This window comes from Drosophila virilis, chromosome X (assembly GCF_030788295.1).
Source record: "Drosophila virilis strain 15010-1051.87 chromosome X, Dvir_AGI_RSII-ME, whole genome shotgun sequence".
In the NCBI taxonomy this organism is placed as follows: domain Eukaryota; kingdom Metazoa; phylum Arthropoda; class Insecta; order Diptera; family Drosophilidae; genus Drosophila; species Drosophila virilis.
This window is the reverse complement of record NC_091543.1, coordinates 10,948,701-10,973,616: the sequence shown is the minus strand read 5'-3', so window position 1 is coordinate 10,973,616 and position 24,916 is coordinate 10,948,701. Positions and strand designations below refer to the sequence as shown.

Here is a 24,916-nt window from a genome sequence, read left to right as displayed (position 1 = left end):
GCTGAGGCGAATTTCCAATTTCCTGGTATTCATTATTTTCATACCGAGAGAAAGGGGGACACGTCCTCGCAACAGCTCTCGCAATTTTGTCAGGACGTGTCCATTGTCAGAGACAACTCCAAGGACATAAAGCATGTACTATGCACACATATTCTCTCTGTCTCACTCTCCCCCCAACTCTCTCTCTCCCCCTCTCTCTCTCTCTCTTTTGTCTGCAATAAACTTCTAAGTATCTGAATTTCTTATATATATAGCCGCGACTTTATGAATCGAAAGGCTTCGCTATAGATTCATATCATATGGCTTCTATATCAATTTTTCCAATCTAGCGAATCAAGCTCTATTGAGCTTGATTGAGACGCTATAAATATCCTATCTTCAGTCGATCAATCAATCAGTCAATGTTTTATATAACTATACGAATAAATAAATATTTTTAGTACTTACTTGATATTCTTAGCGATGTTTTCCACGTTTCAAAATAGTTTAAAATAGAAATTTATTATTTCAATTGGCTAAGAAAAACGCGATTTAACTTTCGATACATGATTGAGTCGCCTTCATCGAGGCGTTCAATCGATGTTTATTAAAAAAAAAAAAACACTTTTACACAACACTGAAAAAAAAAACATAAAAAAATATTCACTTTCACTTTCAAGCATTTTCCAACACAGATTCGCCAATTAATTGTCAAACTGGACGCGTTGACACGCATTTGCCCTTTCGACAGTTTTTAAAAACGCGATTTAACTCTCGATACATGACTGAGTCGTCCTCATCGAGGCGTTCAATCGATGTTTATTAAAAAAAAAACACTTTTACACAACACTGAAAAAAAAACATAAAAAAATATTCACTTTCACTTTGAAGCATTTTCCAACACAGATTCGCCAATTAATTGTCAAGCTGGACGCGTTGACACGCATTTGCCTTTCGACAGAGTTTCTTTGTTGATTTTTAATTTAATTTAAGTGCATTCTATTGTTGCGTTTCGATACTGTGTCTAACATGGGCCGGCCATGCAGCATCGAGATCCACAAATTGGTGGAGATGCTTCCGAATAAACAATATTGTCGCTGCATTCTGTGCGACAAGACGCTGAGCGGCGCGGTCCGCAGCAATATTAAGCGGCATTACGAGCGACTCCATCCGGAAGTTGTCCTGCCCAAGGCCAAGAAGAGGAAGCATTTAACGCACTTGAAAGCTTCCAGCAACAAGGGCAAGTCCACATTCGACATATATCTGGGGAAAGAAGGGGCACATATTCCATAAATAATACTGAGATTGAATGAATAATAAGTCGCAAAGTTGCAATCGGCTTGAGCCGACTGACTCCAAAACTGTATTGCAGTCGCTTTCAAACTGTGTCTAGTTGACAGCCTGGCTGAGTCGAAAACTGTAACGCAATAGCTTTCAAACTGTGTTTATTGGAGGGTTACTTTTAGCGGGTCTTACATGATCTCTTTGAACATTTGTTTAAATGACTTTCAAACTGTAATAAAGTCACGTTCAAACTATATTTTATTAGAGGATATAAAAAGCACTTCTAGCTCTTAAAATGCAAACCAGTTACAATGAAACTATGCTTAGTTAAGGCATCTTTAGCTTTTATCTGGATTGACTCTAAAACTGTAAAAAAAGTTACTTTAAAACTGTATATATTGGATCTATTTCGAGAGAGTCCAAAATGGCCTCTGTTTTCCTATTACCTACACTGACTCTAAAACTATACGACAATAATTCGATTGCCTAAAATTTACTCTGATAGCTTTGGTAGCTCTAAAACTGTAATTGAGCTACTTTAAAACTGCACATTTCAAGCTGTTTTGCTATTTCCTTGCCTGACTCTAAACTGTAACGCAGTGACTTTCAAACCATTCATATTTTAGGAATATACATTAGTGTTCCTTTTGATGATAGCTTGGTCGACTCGAAAACTGTGGACTCTTCAAGCTGTAGGCCAACAAGCAATGTCTCTCCAACTGTAACTAAAGGCATTGTGGTTATGAGACGAATCAGGGGGTTGTATTATATAGATATGTAGTCATAGATATGTATCTATACATATAAAAACCGGTAAGCGGCAAAAATGTTCCGTTCCCCGCCCATATGGCCCTTTTAACTCTGTGAACAGAGTATAAGTAGTTGCCTTTTGCCTCGCAATGTGTCCAAATACGCCCTGTTATCCAAGTATTGCCAAGTATTGCATTCAACGGGTCAAACCAAATAAAATACCGCTATAAAATACCAAAATGTCAAACATTTTGACACATATCGATATCGGTTATCGATATCGTTGAAACTCGCAAGTGACATATCTGACCGTGACTGGAACTTAGAAAGAAAACTTTTTGGCCAAACTTTTTGCGGCCAGCGAAAGATTTTCGTGAGTCCATAGAGTTCGGATAAGTCTGACAAATAATACCCATTGATCTAGAGTGCAAGGGATAAGGTCAGCTTTAAGGCTTTGCTGCGAGATTTTCATATTTCCTTTGTTCGCCCCAACAAGCCGCCATTTTGACGGACAAGAAATCCTTCGACAGATTCGACAGAACTGTAAAGAATAGTTAATGGACTCTGAACTACAATAAATACTATTGTTTCCGCAACAACAGTCGAGCACGTGAAAATGGAACAGAACGGAAAAGTAACGAAATTGAATAGAAATCGCGTACGCAAATGCATCGTGGATTGGAACAGTCGTGTGGTGCAGGCTCTCGTCGAGAATGTGCGAAAGAACGAGAACCTGTGGAATCCGCATCATTGTTTCTACAAAGATCGCATCATAACGCGAAATGCTTGGGAGAATGTTTCGGCTGCCATCGATGTACCGAAAAGCGAGGCAATCCTAAAATGGCATTCCATACGTTCCAGCTACAGAGTGAGTACAAAGCATCCATTGCAACTATCCAGCAATATATAAATGCCCCAAAATATCGATTGCCAATTCCTAGAGTAGGATAAACTAAAGACGTCTTTGATCCCATTCGGCATACGTGTATTCGTGGATTTAATTGGCATTGTTCGGATCGAAATACTAGACTATATCATCGGCCGAGAATTTATAAATGCCAGAATTTCTTGTATATAGCTGCTATTGGAACAATCGAGAACTGAGTTTTGTGATCGACAGCTTTCCTAGTTTCTAATTAGGATCTTCACTATATATATATTCGTATCGTATGGCAGCTATAACAATTTTTTGCAATCTATCTGAAAGCCAAAATAGATTTGAATGGAAGACTTTATAAATAAATACCATATAATATTATGGATCATTCTTTTTATGCCCTACTATAATCGGGTCCAAAAGGTTAATTCTTATTCCAAAAAGACTTGGATGCATTTTGATCATCTTCTATATCTATATATCATATAAAATCAACAACTTTTCATATATCCTTTGATTTTTGCGCTCTACTGCAGACGCATTTGAAAAACCTGCAGGAATTCAGAACCGGACAGATTGTCAAGGACAAGAAACCAAATCCATTATATTCAGCAATGTCCTTTCTCGATTCTGTCATGAAATTTCCGCCCACGACACCCCAACTGAGTACGGTAAGTATTCTTATAAGCTATATAGATCAAATATATATAAAGTATATTCCTGAACAGCATCCAGCAAATAAACAGGCCGCAACATATGAGACAAGCCGGAAACCCTTTCAGCTGCGAGCTAGCGATAATATCTGGGATGGCAGCCTGAGGAAAATGGAGCCCATCCAGGCGTTAATTGCCGGCAAATTGATTAGCAGCGTTCTCATCCAAGGCCAACTGGGCCAATTGAGCATGAGCAGCAATATCGCGCATAATACTCCCAGGCTGTTCGAATCGTATCGTGAGTCGTTCCCCCTAAACCCCCCACCACCATCCCCTCTACCCACAATTCATCCCTAATTCATATCATATTAAGTTCCTTATCCTAATCCAAGCAAAGTCAGCAAATCGATATATATCGGTATCGGTATTGGACTATCGTAAAAACAACAACGAAGATTTGATACCCTTGCTGACCTTTGCCTTATGACTTTGAAGAATTGTGACCTTAGCAAAGCTTATAAATAATATATGTATATATTTTGCCCTACAAAGCTATAAAATATAATATAGTATGGTATACCCGCATTCACTCTAAGCCAATTAACTTAGGGTATACGAAGAGCGTGCTTAGTACAAACTCCTGACATAACTATCTATGTACATATATGTATGTGTGCCTGCAAGGCCACATTATTTGATAATAAAAACTTCCTAACATATTATAATTTTACGTACTCGTTCCAGAACTACCCCGTATTGGATGTCCGACACTCAGAAGCGTTGAGACCTTGGTGGAATTGCTGCCAAACAACATACACTGCCGCTGCTTAATGTGCGGCGCTATGATGGCATATCAATATGATAACATAAGAGAGCATTACGAGAGCTACCATCCGAATATGCCCGTTAATCAAGACGCAGCAAGCAGCAATGCGTCGACTGCAGCCACCGCGCCAAGCAGCACGAGTCAAAGTCAATGCAATCCAATGGTACGTACACACACACACACACACACACGAACACAGCGCAGAGAGACAGACAGAGAGAGAATGAGAGAGAGAGAGAGGCACACACTCACACATATACACTACTCACACAAGCAGGCTGGGAACCGCAATAGAATTTGTGTCGTTCCATTTAGCATAACTCAATTGAACGGCTTAATGAATTAAACAATTGAGCTTATTCCAGTGATTTTGTTTAATTGTTCAATCGGTTGGTGAACTATTTGTGTTAATATCTGTTTTTTTGTTTGCGTACGGAACAGGATATCGATACTTTTTCATCAGCTGTTTAGTGTTTCATGGGCGCACAAAAAGCTGCTTAGATTTCAACAGTTTCAGCTGTTTTGATTTTGCTTTTGTTGTTGTTGTTTTCTTCTTCTTTTTTTTTTTTTTAATAAGTGCGACTGGCTGAACAACAACAACCACAGCGTTGTGAAAGAAACATACATAAGTGACCCTCAGATTCCACAACGTGTTTAGGCGCACAACAACAACAGCAACAACAACAACAACACGGGCAGCAGCAATAACAGCAAATGCAAGTACAACATTAAAACACAAACCGTTTCAAACCGGTTCAGCGCGTCGCATGCTCTCGTCGTGCTGTGCGCGTGTTTGTGTGTGTGTGTGTGTGTCTCTGAGTTGCTGTGTGCGCGAGCTTACCTAATGCGCCTGTTTCTGCTGTGTGTATGTGTTAGCGCGCGCGCGCGCATGTATGTGTGTGTGTGTGTGTGTGTGTGTATACGTGTGTTTTGTGTTTGTGTTCCACTACGAACCATTCGCTCTGAACCGCACTCAGTGCGCTCTTTGCAGAATTGCGCGCTGCGACGGCCGTGCAAGTGGAAGCGAGAGGCAACTAACTACGCTGGCCTGGCACCGGTTCATAAATTGGTTCCTGCTCTGGTTTGGCTCTCAGCTGTGCGACGTTTCTCGTTCAGTAAACGAACGATACTCAAGTACGACGCACGCTTTGCTGTTGTTTTTTTTTTTGGTTTTTTAGTTGTTCATTCTTCCATCTCAACAATATATGTAATATTATTTTGGAATTGTCGCTGTTGTTATTATTAAATATAATCCGTATCCGTACCCGTCGTCAACGTTATTGTTGTTGTTGTTGTTGTTATTATTGTTGCAGCTGTTGAATATGTCGCTAAAGCGTTATAAAAATCCAGTCAACAATCATTTCATATACAACGATGAAATCCGCAAAAGCACATGCAAAGTGTGCTTATTCGATATGGCCGGCAGGCACTCGGAGAACCTGATGCGCCATCTCAAGCGCAAACACCCGGCCACGTACGCCGAGGTGATGCTAGAGAAGCAGCGCCGTCGATCGGCCAATACGAATCGATCATCCGGTTCAGATACTGGGCCCTTGTCGTCCATGTTCAAATTCGAGACGCAGCCGCATAAGTTATTTATCAAATCGGTAAGATATCTATATCACTCTATATCGTATAATTAACGATATACACACACACACACACACATACGTATCTCTCTGCCCGCAGCTGTGTTATTAATATCCCACTATGCTTTATCTTCCATATATATATATATATGTATATGTATATATACATATCTAATTACTATATAATGTATATGTTTGTGTTTCACAAAACCAAAAGGAAAAATTGGCATTCAGACTTGACGAACCTGGCCAACAGCAGGTAATAATATACACACAGATCAGTTAACTAAGCTGCCTCTCTTTCGCTCTCTCTCTCTCTCTCGCTCTCTCTCGCTCTCACTCACTCTTTCTGTAGCTATTAACGTCTGAAACAATCTGACCTTTCATGTCCTCGGCCCGCTTTCTAACACTCCAGTTTGCTCTCTTTATATATCCTATATACAGTTAATTGCCGCTAAAATCTCTACCGAATATTAGATACCCTTGCAGATAGGCTAGTCGCAAGCGTATAAGTTATAGTAGTCCGATATGGTTAAGATTTCGTTTATATGTTTAACCTAACCAAACCGCAGACTTGATTCTGTTTTCGTCATATTTTGGGCAATTGGGCAATGCATTAGCCAAAATCAAGAGCTTTACCTAATGAATATTAGCTCATGCTAATTATCGTTTCCTTTGTGGAGCCGAGGTCTGATGCTCTTCAAGCGAATTGCATTCGTTTATTTTGTATGTTATGCTCCATGCTGATGCTTGTTTCTTTTGGGCATTTCAGATGCCCATCGGGGCCGGATGCGGCAATGATTATGAGGAGGATACGTCCAGTTTGAATGGCAACGGCCAATTCGAGAGCGTGGACATTGGCAAGGAGGAGCTGTGCGAGGTGGTACACTCGCCGGAGGCATTAAACGATTCCAGCGAATCGTTCATCTATCCGGACAATCCCAACGATGAGGATCCATTCATAATGACCAACTTTGCCCAGGCGAACACAATGGGCAGCCCGAGCACTAATTCAACGCCCGCCGCTCAAACGGGCAACAATTCGAACAATGCAACGCCCAGCTGTTCCATGCACCACTCATCCAACGATGCCAGCTTCCTGCAATACCTGAGCGATAAGTTTGGCAAATACAGCTCGAACACCAAATACACGGTCCAATACCATATCAATTGCATATTGTACAAGGCCGATATGGGCTGTTACGATAATGCCGATGCCTCCAAGTTGCCCGATTCGTATGCATAAGCACTCCATACACACACACACACACACACACACACACATATATATATATATCCAACTATGTAAAGCATGCCAATTATATACATAATACATAAAGACATTTGTAGTTTAAATCGAAATAAGTAGTTTCCAACTTGATTTGTTCACAAAGCAGAACTATATAAAAACCAATAAATCCAATTAAATTATTATATATATTTAACGATCTGTAAAGGCATGTACCTATATATATATATATAGAGGCAGCTGTGTCCGTCTGTCTTCAAGTCCTAAATCCATAATTGTACAATCTTTCTAGCGCCTGCGTGTCTTACATATATCGTAACTGAACTATTCGTACTACTCTGCTATATAGCTGGAATAATGGGGCAAAAAAAGAGTTTCTAGCGTTAACAACTTTTTGTTACTGCATCGAAAAGTTTCTCTATACGGATTTCTAAGTATATGCACATATAGCCGGAATCAGTTGTGGAACTTTTGTGAACTTTACATATATCCGAATCGAGCGATTCAGCAAAATGTATCTTTTTTAGTTCTATAACAAATCCTTTCTTTTGCTTTTGCCCAGACCATATACCATATCATATGGCATCTATGGGAACAATCCGATATTAAGAAAGTTGAATGTATCCAAAAGGTTGTGTCTTTCAGTTTTTTTAAATCTTCGCACCCCACTTTTTTGCAAAATCAATCTTTGAGCACATCTCTCTTGAAATCTTGCTTCGTGCTTGTGTATCTGAGGTATCTGCCTTGCATTGAGCCACATTCCTGTTAATATGCATATGCCTTCTATCCTCCAGTCTATCGGTTCGTGTTAGCCTTGAGAGAGCGCATTGGCTCCGCAGATTGGGTCAACTAGCCGCAAAGTTCACATTCGGTTGCGCCACAATCCCACGCTCCGTGCCCCGTGCCCAGTGCTCCGTGCTCCCTCGCCAGGGGTCAACAGCTGAACAGCTGCTGTTGGAGGCATTCAAATTTTTGGCTACTTCATGCTGATGCGAGACTCTTGCCCATCAAGGTATTACCTTCTGTTTGCTTTTATTTATTTTTATTTTTTTATTTTTTCTTTTCCTTCTTGGGGCTTCATTTACTTTCCTGCGGCGTATGAAAATTTTTGCATTTGCCCGGGGTATAGACATTTTGTCATCGATTTTGTTTCATTTTCAAAACGATTTTTTCCCATTTTTTCTATATCTGCATTATAATCATATTTTCTTCTTCTAACTTCGCTTCGTGAACTAGTTTTTTTTTTTGTTTTACAAGTTCAAAACTAGTTTGAACACATTTTGCCAAAAATATTGCTTGGTTTCGTTGCGGTTTGGCTTTTTATTGGGTTTCAGTTCCGGAACGAACCAGTTCAGTTGCAGCCCTGATTCTATGCCACATGCAACTGTGCAGCTGCTGTGCTACGTTAGGGTATACAAACGTCGTCTTCTTCAGCTGGCTCATTGCGTCTGGGCAGGGCGTGGCAAAAAAAGGGGCCCAATTGATGTACGGGCTGTTGGCTAAGCGGGCGCAATGAAAGCAAGAGCTAAAATGTCTGCTTGCTTGTGTGTGCACTGGTCTGCGTGTGTGTGTGTCTGTGTGTGTGTGTGTGTACACAAGATACACACACACACACACAAGTGAAGAGAGTATCTGTGACACCATCGGCCGGCAAGGGCCACGTTTAGGGCTTCGTCTCTGCCTGGCTTCTGCGAATTTTGAACCTGCGCGTCTGTGCGCGTGTGTGTGCCTGTATGTGTGTGTGTGTGTGTGTGTGCGTGGCTGTGTCTCTTGTTCATATAGGGGCGCCTTGTGCGGCTTACCCCCGTCGCAGCCAGCCACCGTTTCGGTACGTAACGCGTCCTCGCCAGCTTCTTGGCGGTTATTAAAGGTTCGTTATCAAATATGTTGGATGCGAGCTGTTTGTCGAGTTGCTGCCGCTTGCTGCTGCTTGCTGCTTGCCGCATGCCGCATGCCACATGCTGCATGCCCCATGCTGCATGCTGCATGCTGCATGCTGCATGGAATATGCAGCTCGTGGTGCATAAAGGCATCATTTCATTTCTGCTGCAGTTGAAATGCAAACAAAAAAAACACACACACACACACTGGCACACGCACACACACACGCACACTAGCTTGGCCTGGCAGAAGAAGCAGCGCACACATAATACCAAAGCCGTTTACTTAGCTGCAAACACAGCGTCACACACCTGCCGCCCTTTGCTGTTGTTCCTCGCACACACACACACACACACACACACACACACACAAGCACACACAGGCCAATGCACCGTGCTGAACCATGCTTGGAATTGGATCTGGAACCGGAACTGGAACCTGGAGCTTGGAGCCGGCAGGAATAATTGCACAGCATTAAGTAAATATCATGATAACTGTTTATCCTTGCGGATTGATTGACTGCCGGACTGACTTACTCACTGACTGATTGATTAACTGCAGAAAAGACTTTAGTCTTTAGATTGAGACTATGAGACTGACTGACTGACTGACCAACAGAGTATCTGATTGACTGACTGATTGACTGGCGGACTGATTACATGATGGACTAGTTTATTGACTGACAGACTGCTTGATTGATTGACTTACAGACTATCTAATTGTTTGGCGGACTGATTAACTGATTAATTGGTTTGTTGACTGATTGATTGATAGACTTTCTGATTGATTGAATGACTGATTAGCTGACTGAATGTTTTATTGGCTGACTCACTGATTCGATGGTTTATTGACTGACATAATGGCTGATTGATTGACTGATTGAATTACAAATCATCTACTTGACTGGCGGATGCATTAGCTGACTAAATAGCTCACTGGCCGCTTGATTGATTAACAAACGAACTAAGTTATTTATTGTCTGACCGACTAATTGACTTACTCACTGATTGATTAATGAGTATACTGACTGATTGATGGCATACTAACTGATTGACTGACTGACAGACTGAGTATTTGGCGACCTGCTCTATTGATTGACCAACAGAATATCAATATGATTGGCTGACTACTGATTTACTGATCAAATGGTCGATTGACTGATCAACGGACTGACTGCTTGATTGACTGACGGACTGATTGATTGGCGGACGGACTAATTGATTGACTTACAGACTATCGTATGAATAGATTGACTAATTAATTACCAGTCAATCAATCAGTCAGTCAGTTAGTGGTCAGTCATTCAATCAGTTAATTAGCCAATCAGTCGTTTAATCAATCAATCGGTCAATCCTGTCTTAAGTAAAAAAGCAGCCCTTTCGATTTGGAATGTCAGTTAGTCAATCAATTAGTTAATTGATCAGTCAGTTATTCAATCAACCGAATCAATCAGTCAGTCAGTTAGTGAGTCAGTCATTCAATCAGTCAATCAATTAGTTATATAATCAATCAATCAGTCAATTAGATAGTGAGTCACTTAATCAGTCAGCCAATCACTCAATCAATCAATCAGTTATGCAATCAGTCAATCAAACAGAACAAACCGTATGTAGATATCTGATTGAGTATATTTATCTGCAACGCGAACATATATTTTAATAAAAATGGATATCCCAAGGGAGTTGATGATAATCGCTCGACGCATTCGTGACATATGTTAAGACCATAAAAACATTCGTAATCTGTTTGGTTTGGAAAAAAAATAATACCACATTCAAACAAAGAAAAAGAGAGTGAAACAACAAAAAAAAAAAAACAAAGTACTGATTGTGCTGCTGATTGATTTGAGCAGCGTTCGGCGGGGGTGGAGACAGCGGAGGGGGGGGGGGGTGGTGGTAGGGGTTGGCGTTCGAATTCGAGAAGTGAGCAAACGCTGCATCAAATCCCAGCACAGGCACAAATTGCAGTTATTACATATGCAAACTAGCTGTGTGTGTGTGTGTGTGTGTGTGTGTGTGTGTGTGTGTGTGTGTCGTATCTATAAATGTAAGCACGTTTATGCCTGGCTCTGCGAGGGATGTAGCTGAAACTCTCACACACACACACACACACTCGACACACACACACAGCCGTAGCTATACGAAATGTCGCCTGAATTTTTGTACCCGCTGCTTCCATGTAATTCGCTTTAGTTTGCTTCTTTTCTGCTCCGCTCTGCTCTGCTCTGCTCTGCTTTGTTGTGTGTGTGTGTGTGTGTGTGTGTTTTTTTCGTGTAAATAAAATAGATGAAAATCAATTTGACGTGTCTTGAATTCTGTTTAAGGTTTAAAGAACTCGTTTCACCAAAAAGATAAAAACGAGCCAGCGACAAGCAACAAGGGGCCAGGGCAACAGGGGCAGCAGGGCGCATTAAGAGCGAACGAGGGAGGGCGAGACACGCAGAGAGACAGAGACAGAGACAGCGTGCGTGCGTGCGAGAGCGAGAGCGAGCGAGTCGAATGGAAAACAACTCAAAACTCGAACTCGCTTTTTTTTTCTTAAATATATTTTTTGTGCTGTGCTCGTTGTTGGGGGAAGGGGGCAAAGCAAAACGCAGCACAGCACATCACACACACACACACATATATATATATATATATGCTACACACATACACATATGTAATGTTTCCGTTGGACCCCAGCGACGTTTTCTTTTATTTTTTTCATTTTTTTTCGGTTTTTATTTTTTTGTGATTAAAAATATGGGTTTTACCTAGCATTAAGGGCTGCTCATAATTACATCAATCTGTTTGCCATTCAAACGAGCCGTATCGTTTGCATAGGTGTGCGTGTGTGCGTGTGCGAAGAAACGCTTAAGAATGACCGTGGAATGAAGTAAAAACAAATCAAATGCTGCAGCTCTTAGTCGATTTGTCACATGATTAACGCCTAGATTCTTCTGCTGATGATATCACAGCTGCCATGAAATGGACGAGCTCATCAGTTGGGCACGGAGTTCAGGGTGAGCTCTATTTATAATACTTTGACGATAATAGTTTGCATTTTTGATATTAAATGTCTAAGAAATTTTCTGTTGAGTAATTTCAATTAGTTGGTCAGTCAATCAGTCAGTCAGTCAATCAGTCAATCATCCAAGTAAAAAAGTCATGCAAGAAGTGAGCGAATCAATCAATCAGTGAATATGGCAGTCTATCAGTCATTCAATCAGTCTGCCAATTATTCAGTCAAACGGTCCGTCAGTTACTTGGCCATTCAATCAATCAGTCAGTCGTTCAAATTATTCAACCAATCAAACATCAATTAGTTAATCAGCCAACCAGTCAGTCAATCAAATAATCAATTAGTCAGATAGCCGTTCAATCAGCCATTCAATCATTCAGACTGACAGTCTATCAAATATGCAGTCAGTCATTTCAACAGTCAGCCAAGCAATCAATCAGCAATATGGCTGTCAATCAGTCAGTCATTCAATCCATCAATTTATCGGTCAGATACTTAGCCAATCAATCAAACGGACGGTTGTTGAACTAATTCAACCAATCAATCATCAGCCAGTGAGCAATCAATCAGCCTGACAGTCAATCAATTAGTCAGTCAGCCGGCATTCAATCATTCAGTCTGACAGTTAAGCAAGCTACTGACTGTCAGTCAGTCAATCAATTTATCAGTCAATCAGTCAGTCAATCAGACAAAAAAAGGGTATTTAGTGTTCAGCCAGAGGAACTTAAACAACTTCAGCCAGCCCCACACATGCTCCATGGTCAGTTTATTAACTGGGTGGCCTGTCTCGATTACAAAAGCAAATGCCAAGAGTTAATTCAATCAATATTTGAACTGATTGACCGAATTTGATTGAACCAATGCAGCAGCAGCAACCGAAGACAATACAATTTCACAGAGAGCAGTTGGTGGGCGGCGGAATGGGAATTGACGTAGTTTATATGATATGCTGCTCGAATGCAAAGCTGACAAAGACAGGACAACGGTGGCAGCCGTCAGTCAGTCAGTCAGTCAGTCAGTCAGTCAGTTAGTCAGTCAGTCAGTGAGTCAGTCAGTGAGTGGGTCTGCCAGTCAGTCAGTCAGTCAGTCAGCGGCATAGCCAAAGCCGAAGCACAACAATGAACAAATCATCATGAACTAAGCGCAAACAACACACAACAACAACAACTACAACACACAACAACAACAACAACAACAACAAGAGCGAGAAGCGTCATCATCACCAACACCATGTCGCCCCGAATAGCCCAGATGTTGGGTTGGGCGGGGCTGCGGGGCGAAGGTACAAAACAATAAGGCGTCGAAAATGCTCTGCGAATGCAGCAGACGTGCGGCGGGGCGCGGCAATATCTCAGGCAGCACACAAAAGGCAACAAGCTACGACAACAACAACAACAACAACAACAACAACAACAACAACAACAACAACTGCAGCAGCAGCAACAAAAGGAGTCCCGACTGCGCTGCGCTGCTCTGTGGCAGGCAACCAGAAACCGAAGCGAGCCAACAAAACTATTTGCTCAGCACATACCCTGTAGACAGCGAACAGCCGTTAAGGGGTATGCCAGGCAGCAGGTAGAAACAAGTGGTAAGCATGCCCGACTGGCAGATACCCTAAGCATGCTAGCTTACTTCAACACTTTCCTCCTTTGCCTGGAGAGAATATTCTTGACTAATGCCCGACTAGCAGATACCCTATACATCTTCAACACTTCTTGTGCTTTGCTTGGGGTGAATATTCCTGATTAATGCCCGACTAGAAGTTGCCCATTAACTGCTAGCTTATGGCATTTCACTTGCCGAATGCCCGACTGGCAGATACCCTAAACATGCTAGATTACTTCAAACTTTCTTCCTTTGCCTGGGAAAAATATTCTTGACTATTGCCCGACTAGCAGACACCCTAAACATGCTAGCTTACTTCTACAGCTCTTTGTTTTGCTGGAGAGAACATGCTCGTTTAATGCCCGACTGGCAGATACCCTAAACATGCTAGCTTCAGCTTCAACTTACTTAACATACTCTCCTGATTTACATCGGTGCTTATGGTCCAATCTTTACATAGCACTTGCTTGAGGGTCAGAGATTTGATAACATATCATATCATATTGAAAAATCCTTAGTAAATTTTGTGGCTTTAGCTTATATGGAAGAATCTTAGCGGAAATTGGAATTCAAACGTCATTTTACCAAGATCTTTCTGCACATTTATTAAAGCCCAGCTTTAGCAATATTATTATTAAAACATGCTGGTTTTTTTTTTTTCTCTCCTTTAAACTGGTCTATTTTGAGGTTAGGTAATCAACTGTGGACAACCTAACCTCAATGTGCTGCTAGGCTCAACCCGGGCCAGATCAAAACCGAATGCAATTGTGGCTGCGATTTTTATTGTGTACTTTTTTACCTGCTTACACACGCACACCTGCAATGAGGCTGCAAGGAGCGAGAGAGCGAACCACTGAACCGGAACCAGTTCCAACAAAAGAGATTGATCTGGCCTAAGCCAAGATATGACAAAGAGGCTCAAGACGGTCACAAAGAGAGCGAGAGGGGGAGGGAGAAAGGGAGAGTGGGAGAGCGAATGTTGAGTGGATTGGGAGTAATTAAGGCGACTTTAAATAAGTATGTGTTGATTCTTCACACTCCAACGCACACACACACACACACACACACACACACACACACACACAGAGAGAGAGAGAAACACACAGACGCACGCAGCGGCCAGGCTTTAGGTCCTGCGTCTGGTCGAAAAGACTAGCCGCAAAAAACAACCCTCGACCCCGCGTTTAGCAGCGACCTACCTCCCTTCTCTCCACCCAACCACACGCTACGCAACTCATGCTCCTTCCCCTAACCCCCTGTCAACGGGTGGCGCGCAATAAAGATGTGAAATGTGAACGAACCGGAAGCTGCTAAGGCAATGCCTGGCAGAGCGAGAGAGAGAGAGAGAGAGAGAGAGAGAGAGAGAGAGAGAGGGGGGGGGGGCTGACTAGCGAGCAAAGGTTGGTTTCTCTAGCGTGTTTGCCATTGTTGTCGCCGTTGTCGATACACGGATTGATGTGGATGCTCTTAATGCCCGACAGCCCGCAAAATCATTGACAGGGCTTTTCACAACCATTTACGCCCATTTTGCTAGCACTTGCCCCACTCCACACCGCCCGCCCGCTCGCCCGCTCGCCCACTACAGTTCCACAGTCCTACATACATACAGTTAATGTTACCGTTACCGTTACCGTTACCGTTACCGTTACCTTGGCAATCAGGGCTTTAATTAGTTTAAGTGCTTGCGATATTCATGCATAACAAACCCTTGAATAAACATATACACACATCTGTGTGTGTGTGTGTGTGTGCATGAATATATATATAGTGACATATCCATAGTCGCACCCACCCTTTAACATAACTTAGCACATAAGCATAAGCACAATTATAAACATTTCTAATATTGTAAACAAAGAGCCTGGTGATAACATCGACATTGGTCAAGATCAAACTGTCCCCCTTTGGTAGACATAAACAATTCACCCTAAATATCACGCCACTGTCAATGTTCCCATCAGAGTACTATCCCACGCATAATTGCTGACGCAGCTCAAACTTCACTCAATTTTGACTCAAACTCTCTCAAAGCGAAGTTTGCTAAGCGACCGCAACAGTTAGATAAATCAGTTGATATTCGGGAAGCAAATCTGAATGTACTCAACAAAAGTAGCCGTTAAGTGAAAATAATAAATTGAAATATATTTTTTTATAGTAACCTAACGTGTAAAACTTAATTGGCGCAGCCGGTAGGATACGTCGGGAAAAATTAAAGATCGCTAAAGGATAATTAATTCCCAGATCTAACGCACAATCGCGACCGAAAGTGTTGTCGGAGTGTAATAAAAATTTTCTCGAATACGTATCCGCACAAGAACCTTCGGGTCACTAGTAGCTTAATAATATTGACCCTTTGGGCAATAAAGCTACTACAGTTAATAACGACTGGCTTTGCATATCGTTTGATCCCTGCAATACGTTATTACTGAGTCTTTTTAAGACACACACACAAAAAAAAAAAAACATTTAACCAATAATCCATCACAAACTTTAACCTAAAATAAAAGTGCAAAATCAAAGAACAATAAAGTTCAAACCTACAAACTCAAAACTATTCAAAAAAAAGTGTATTACACCAAGATGACAATGGAATTATCAGAACAACACCTCAACCAGGCCCTTTCACAACTTAGACAGGTGCCAAGCTTTGACGGATCAACGGATCAACTAAACGCCTTCATTAAAAGGATAGATTACATCCTACACCTGTATCCAACCCGAGATGTTAGACAACATAGCATCTTATACGGAGCCATCGAATTGCAAGTCACAGGAGATGCTCAGAGAATATCACAAAGGACAGCAGCCAACACTTGGCAGGAGCTGAGAAACGCATTAATTGAAGAATACAAAGTGCAGACACCATTTGAAGAACTCCTTCGACGCTTATACAACACGAATTACCAAGGAAACGTCCGTAAGTTCATCGAGGAGCTCGAGAATAAATCTTTTGTTATATTAAATAAGTTAGCACTAGAAAATATACCTAGCAATACAACCCTTTATACAAATGCTATGAATAACACAATCAAAGATGTTATTACAAAAAAATTACCAGATAGGCTTTTCATGATGTTAGCCAGACACGACATTACGTCGACACAAAAACTAAAGCAAGTAGCTCAAAGAGAGGGATTATATGAAAATAGTGTTACTGAAAAACCTAAAAATAATAATGTTCAGGGAAATCCAAATAACAATCGTAGGAACATGGGAAATTATCAGCAAAATGCTAACCCAACCACCATTTCAAGTGGCTATTCCAACACGAATCAGAGTTATCACGCACAAAATAAACAGCATAATAAGTCCGAAGACAATCAGAAAGCTCACCACGAGTTCCAACAGAAATTAAGTCAAGGTAGATACCAAAATCCCTTAAACTACCAAAATCAGTCCCATTCACGCTTGAATGCACCAAACCCTCCGACTAAACGTCAAAGAGATAGTAACAGTGGGCAGATGAAAATGGATACATCCGAAAATTTTCATCAGCAAGCCTCGGAACAAACAGAAGAAATCCATTCATAAAATTGATTATGAATGACGAAGTTCTAAAATGTGTCATCGACACAGGTTCAACCATAAATCTAATGAAAACAAACCGCTTAAATTTTCCAGTTTACAACGAAACATTAAAGGTTCACACCATAAATGGTGTTATTGAATTAAAACAAAGTATACGATTAGGAGCAAGCAAAATTTGTCCGAGCAAACAAAAATTCTATATTCACGACTTCTCAGAGCATTATGATGTTCTGATTGGGAGAGAATACCTTGAGGCATGTCAAGCAAAAATAGACTATGCACAAGGATCCGTAACCTTAGGAGAATTTAACTTTTGTTTTAGATATAACGACGAAGAGGTCGAAGAGGACATGACCGCACAAGAGTGCCTTGATCCACCCTCAACAGAGGACAGACCATTTAACTTCGCTATTAATAATGAATTAATAGAAAACAATGAGTTTAGGCTAGAGCACCTAAACTCAGAAGAAAAAGAAAAAATAAAAAAAGTTTTACATGAATTTCGTGATATCCAGTACCATGAAGGTGACAATTTGACTTTCACTAGTACAATTAAACACAAAATTCTAACAAAACATGAGGACCCAATTTACAAGCGTCCATACAAATATCCTCAAATATACGATGAGGAAGTAAATAAACAAATAAGCGATATGATAAAACAAAATATCATACGTAAATCCAAATCCCCTTACTGCTCACCAGTAATAATCGTTCCAAAGAAAAACGATGCATCTGGAAAGCAAAAGTTCCGGTTAGTCATAGATTACCGCAATCTCAATGAACTAACTATTAATGATAAATACCCTATCCCGATCATGGATGAAATATTAGACAAACTTGGAAAATGTCAATATTTCACAACCATTGATCTAGCCAAAGGCTTCCACCAAATCCAAATGGATCCTGGTTCAATACCCAAGACCGCATTTTCGACTAAACATGGCCATTACGAGTACACTCGCATGCCATTTGGTCTTAAGAATGCACCTGCAACGTTCCAACGTTGTATGAACAATCTCTTAGAAGATTTAATTTTTAAGGATTGTCTGGTCTACTTAGACGACATTATTATTTTTTCCACTTCATTGGAGGAACACATTTTGTCGCTACAAAAGGTATTTAAGAAGCTTAGAGAAGCTAACTTAAAACTACAGTTGGATAAATGCGAGTTTATGAGAAAAGAAACTGAATTTCTCGGTCACATAATCACAACTGAGGGTATAAAACCAAATCCCAACAAGATACAAGCAATTGTCAAATTCCCAATTCCAAAAACCCCAAAAGAAATTAAATCATTTCTAGGATTATGTGGTTTCTATAGGAAATTTATACCAAATTTCGCTAATATAGTAAAACCATTAACACTTAAATTAAAAAAAGGAGCAAAAATCAATATAAAAGACAGAGACTACGAACTAGCGTTTGAAAAGCTAAAAGTACTCATAACATCCGACCCAATTTTAATATACCCTAACTTCGAAAAACCATTTTCATTAACTACAGACGCGAGTAATATGGCAATAGGGGCCGTCCTTTCGCAAGAGCATAAGCCTATATGCTATGCAAGTAGAACTCTCAACGAGCATGAGTTAAATTATTCAACGATTGAAAAAGAATTATTAGCAATCGTTTGGGCCACTAAATACTTTAGGTCCTATCTCTTTGGTCGACAATTTCAAATCCTTAGTGATCACAGACCACTCGTCTGGTTAAATAATATGAAAGAACCTAACATGAAATTACAAAGGTGGAAGATCAAGCTAAATGAGTTTGATTTCCAAATTAAATACGTCCCAGGAAAAGAAAATTATGTGGCAGATGCTCTGTCCAGAATTCAATTAAACGAAAACTTCTTAGGCGAAGATACAATTAGCACAAGAGCAACAATACATAGTGCTCAAGAAGACAACAGTAACCATTTACAAATCACAGAAAGACCACTTAATTATTATAATCGACAAATAGAATTTGAAAAAGGAACCGAGAACGAAACAAAAGTTACGAATTACTTTCACAAAACCAACATAAAAATTACGTACAAAGACATGACTAATACGCATGCCAAAGAATTAATAAAAGAATACTTATGCACAAAGAAAAGTGTGCTATACTTCCACAACGAAGCAGATTTTCCAATTTTTCAAGAAGCCTACTTAGAAATAATAAGTCCGAATAATTCAACAAAGGCAATGAAAACTAGTACAAAATTAATAGACCTTCAAACATATGCAGAATTCAAAGAATTAATATTAAAAAAGCACAAAGAATTATTACATCCAGGAATTGAAAAAACTATCAATTGGTTCAAAGAAACCCACTATTTCCCAGATTATCAAAATTTAATTCAAAATCTAATAAATGAATGTGAGATTTGCAACATCGCAAAAACAGAACACAGAGATACAAAATTAACTTTCGAAATAACTCCGGAAATCGCTAATATCCGAGAAAAATATGTAATGGATTTTTACATAGTAGGAGATAAACAATTTTTATCTTGCATTGATATCTATTCAAAATTTGCATCATTAATAGAAATAAAAAGTAGAGACTGGCTAGAAACCAAACGAGCTATATTACAAGTGTTCAACCAAATGGGTAAACCCATCGAAATAAAGGCAGACAAAGACTCAGCTTTTATGTGCACAGCTTTACAATTATGGCTAAAATCAGAAGCAGTAAATATTAATATAACCACTAGTAAAAATGGTATATCCGACGTAGAACGATTTCATAAGACAGTTAACGAAAAACTAAGAATCATTAACAGCGACTCAGACGTCGAAAATAAACTTACAAAATTTGAAACTATACTCTACACGTACAATCATAAAACAAAGCACAAAACGACTAACAGAACACCAGCGGACATATTCATATATGCAGGTACACCAGAGTATGACACTCAAGCTAATAAAGAAAAACTAATAAATAATCTCAACAAAAAACGAACAAATTATGAAATTGACACTAGATACAAACACTCACCGTTAGTTAAATCAAAGACGACAACCCCGTTCAAGAAAACAGGAGAACTAAGACAAATCGACGACAAACATTTTGAGGAAACTAACAGAGGCAGGAAAATAACACATTACAAAACCAAATTCAAAAAGAAAAAGAAGACTAATCAAAGCAAATATAACAATTACAGGTCAACAACAGACAGCGATCAAAACATACAAGCACCAGCTTAAATTAATTATTATAATATTACTATCAATAACTGTAAACTATATAAATGCACAGAGTATTGAAATTAATCCTATCAAAGCCCATAACGGATATCTCATATTTAAAACAGGAACCATAGACATTCCGACAGATTACGAATTCCACTGTTTAACGGTTAATATAACAAAAACCGAAGAAACTTTTAACAATTTAATTGAACAAAGTAAAGAATTCAATAACCTTATACAAATCGAATACCTAGTAGAAAAATTAAACAGAGAAATAAACGGCTTAAAAATAGCCAAACGCAGCAAAAGAGGTTTAGTTAACATAGTAGGAACAGCATATAAATACTTATTTGGAACATTAGATCAAGAAGACAAAGCAGAAATTGAACAAAAAATAAGCAACTTAGCAGAAAACAGCGTTCAGGTTAACGAATTAAATTACATAATAGAAGCTATAAACAAAGGAATAGAAATCATGAACGAACTAGATCAAGAGAAACAAAAAGGAAAGAAATTAGATATCCTTATATTTAACTTACAACACTTTACAGAATATATAGAAGACATTGAGATGGGAATGCAGCTCACAAGATTAGGAATTTTTAACCCAAAATTACTAAAACATGACTATTTGTTGCATGTTAATTCTGAGAAATTGTTGAATACAAAAACTTCCACTTGGTTTAAATCAGATACAAACGAAATACTGATAATATCCCATATTCCTCGAGAAATAATAAAAAGCCCGGTATTCGAAATAATTCCATACCCGGATGAAAATAATAATATTTTGACAGAAATAGCTCATGAAAAATATTTTACCCAAGATAAAAAAGTTTATAGCAGAGAAACAAAAAAATTAATTAATAATGAATGTTTAACAGGAATTTTAAACCAAATAACATCAGAATGTAGTTATACTAAAATTTTGCAAAATTTTCAAATCAACTACATAGAACCAAATATAATTTTAACTTGGAATTTACCAAAAACTATATTAAACCATAATTGTATAAATAACGAAATAACAATAGAAGGAAACAATATAATAAAAATCTTTAATTGTTCATTGCAAATTAATGAAATTTCAATTTCAAACAATATGTTAGATTATACTCAAAGCATTTACGTAAGCAATGATGTTATAAAATTAGAACCACTTTCGTTTGTACAAACGAAACAAATTATAAATGCACATACAAAATTTAACAATGTATTCCAGATAATTACAATAACCATATTTGTAATCATATTAATAAGTTTAACACTGTATTTGACATATAAGTTCAAAAGCATACCTAAGAAATTAATTATAAAATATAAAAAACCCAAAGTAGAAGAAACACCTACAATAATAGGAGATATACCAATTGTAAAAGAAGAAAATGTTACACTATATCCAAACTTAAACACCTGAGGACAGGCACTTTTCTAATGGTTGGGGGAGTGACATATCCATAGTCGCACCCACCCTTTAACATAACTTAGCACATAAGCATAAGCACAATTATAAACATTTCTAATATTGTAAACAAAGAGCCTGGTGATAACATCGACATTGGTCAAGATCAAACTGTCCCCCTTTGGTAGACATAAACAATTCACCCTAAATATCACGCCACTGTCAATGTTCCCATCAGAGTACTATCCCACGCATAATTGCTGACGCAGCTCAAACTTCACTCAATTTTGACTCAAACTCTCTCAAAGCGAAGTTTGCTAAGCGACCGCAACAGTTAGATAAATCAGTTGATATTCGGGAAGCAAATCTGAATGTACTCAACAAAAGTAGCCGTTAAGTGAAAATAATAAATTGAAATATATTTTTTTATAGTAACCTAACGTGTAAAACTTAATTATATATATATTTGTTGTGACTTTATTGTAATGCGAAATTACGAATTATTAGGTTATGTTATCGATAGCTACTTAAAGCTGAGCACACCGAAGCTTAGATACCCTTTCCCACAGCTGACAGCGTCGATTTGCTATATACAAATACATATACAAATACAAATATAATACCAATTATCGGGCAGGTAGTGCGTGATATATATTATAGATCTATAGAATTGTCTATCTATCTATATGTGAACCAAATCGTTTTAACAATTGAGCTCAATCTACTTTATTTAACTTTTAATATTTGAAGAAATGCTCTTTAAATGTCCATAACAGATAACACACACACACACACACACACACACACACACGCTTCGGGGGAAATGCCAGAGAAAATGGTTTTCTAATTATAGTTGCCCCAATGAATGGAAACAGACAATTTGTTTTTGTGCCCAGGCATTTTAGGTTTTTCCCCCGACGCCACAGTCTATGTGTGTGTGTGTGTGTGTGTGTGTGCCCCCCTACCCCCTCTACAAAGCGAACGCATCGCTAAAGTATTTGATATAGAGCTGGTAACGCCTTCGATAACTGTAGTTGAGCACTTGCGTCTCTCGCATTGGACACACACACACACACACACACATGTCTATGTGTCCATGAGAAACCCCGTTGCATATCTATGCCAAACTTTAAGGTACAAAGCAACTCTCTTTACCTTTAAACGATTTCCAATTAAAGTTTGGGCTACCGCTGACAAAAAAAAAAAAACAACAACAACAACAAGAACAAGAACAACAACAACAGAAACTCTAATGATTTCAGTGTGCGATAAGAAGTGACGATTGCGTTGGCGTCGACGCCGACGCCGACGTCGCTGTTGCTGTCGACGCAGCAAGCAAAGGAAAATAAAAATGCGCTTGTACTTTAATTGGTTTCGTCGCTGGCTAAAGCAAACGCAAGAGCAACCCCCCACTTTGTGCTCTTAGCATAAGCACACGCACAAGTAAAACTGTGGTGTGTCAATGTGTGCGTGCGTGTGTGCGGCTTTCCCGCATGCACATGAGGCTGCAGCAGACGCTGGCGCTAGACGCAGCAGCAGCAGAGCCGGCAGAGGCGACAGAGCCAGCAGCAGCATCAGCAGCCGCAGATGTAGACATGCATTTTTAACAGCTGATAGCATTTGAAATTTATGACAACGCCGCCGACTCTTAAGCACATCGAAGACACGGCCTAAGCACTATGCCGCTCTTGCACTTAATTTCTCTCGCTCTCTCACACTCTGCTGCGCTCTTTGACGCTCTTTGGCTAAATAATTTTGACAGCGCTGTCGATGCTGCTGCGACTGCGGCTGCGACTGCGACTGTGGCTGCGACTGCGGCTGCGGCTGGCTGCTGTTGTTGTTGTTGTTTTTGCCTGTCTGCGTCCGTCTTTAGTTTTGTTTGCTTCTTGTGTTTCTTTTTTTTTTTCATGAATTTTTTCTTGCAGTGGCGAACAGGGGGCAACTATCAACTTCCGAGTTGGGGGATCGTGTTTATCTGTTTAAGTCTGATCGAAGCATTAATACAAATGTTGTTGTTGTAAATTCTATTGTCACGTCGCATCTCACGGCGTTGCTGATAAGCAGCAAAACAGCTGACAACACACTGTGGGGGATCGGGCTTGTACGTGTGCGTGTGTGTGTGTGTGTGTGTGTGTGTGTGTGTGTGTGTGTATTTGTGTGTGCCTACCTGTGAACAGCTGCACATGTAAGAGTCCCGGCGTCTTGTTATACCCTAGCACAGAGCTCTACAGCTTTGTGATGAAATCTGTAACGCAATAAAAGAAATTTCAAATGAATTAAATTAAATATACTATAGATAGATTAAATATAATCATTTTACTTGTACATCTAATTTAAATTTTTTTCAATTTGCAATTAACACACATACATATGTATATATGCACACACAAGAGTATTAAATAGTCGGCACACGCTAAATAACAAACCGTTACTTGTTTTTGTTCTTGTCACGAATTAATTTCTTTATAGATCTGGCAGCGCTGAGCGTCAGGCAAATCTGTTGCCAACATAATCCATGCTTAATTACCGCAACCGCCCCTTGGCGACACACACACACACACATACAGTTGTTTTGTGTGTGCGTGTGTGTGTGTGTGTGCACATCTTGATAGATACAGAAGCTTCGATTAAGAATTATTAAAGAAAAATGTGCAATGATTAGTTGAAACGGCTCCGGCGAAACCTTAGAAAGTTTTCTGGCCCTCACCTGACACAAAGGTGCACAGCGACAGGCAAAAAACAGGCAAGTCTTCGTTCGTCTCGGGATTAGCCCAGAAAAGTAACTCAATACCAAAGCCAATAGCAACGGAGCGCCTCAGAAGATAACCAAAGCGAATGAGTGAGCGAGCGTGCAAAATATATGTACATGCATGTAAGAGCGGGAGAGCGAAGTTGATTGTCAGCTGCGTGGGGAGGGGGTGGAGGGCGAATAGGTGATGACATAGCCGTGAACAGAAGAAGCAGCCAGGCAATATCGTTGCACTCACACACACACACACTCACACACACACACACACAGACGGCGTGCATGCAAAGACACGGAGCAACGTTTGATTGTCGGCTATGCACAACAAACCAGTATAATTGCACAAACACAAACACACACAC

General features: G+C 39.6%; 1 protein-coding gene and 1 long non-coding RNA gene across 6 annotated transcripts; one reads left to right on the top strand and one right to left on the bottom strand.

Moving 5' to 3' along the window:
* Nucleotides 1–850: 850 nt before the first annotated feature.
* Nucleotides 851–7,392, top strand: LOC6633509 (uncharacterized). 5 transcript variants are annotated; one of them, XM_032440157.2, is made up of 7 exons: nt 851–1,219; nt 2,616–2,881; nt 3,427–3,561; nt 3,619–3,841; nt 4,288–4,532; nt 5,347–5,576; nt 5,683–5,762. In XM_032440157.2, the coding sequence occupies exons 1-6, from the start codon at nt 1,009–1,011 to the stop codon at nt 5,545–5,547; spliced, it is 1,281 nt and encodes a 426-aa protein (XP_032296048.2). In that variant the 5' UTR covers nt 851–1,008; the 3' UTR covers nt 5,548–5,576; nt 5,683–5,762. The 5 variants fall into 5 exon arrangements, with proteins under 5 accessions (XP_032296048.2, XP_032296047.2, XP_032296046.2 ...); XM_032440156.2 differs by having other exon boundaries at nt 5,347–5,693; XM_032440155.2 differs by lacking the exons at nt 5,347–5,576; nt 5,683–5,762 and adding an exon at nt 6,731–7,392 and having other exon boundaries at nt 866–1,219.
* LOC138911098 (uncharacterized) lies at nt 4,364–5,113 on the bottom strand. The gene is made up of 2 exons (XR_011416409.1): nt 4,639–5,113; nt 4,364–4,482 (listed from the first exon to the last, which is right to left on the bottom strand). It is a non-coding gene; the product is annotated as an uncharacterized lncRNA (long non-coding RNA).
* Nucleotides 7,393–24,916: the final 17,524 nt, after the last annotated feature.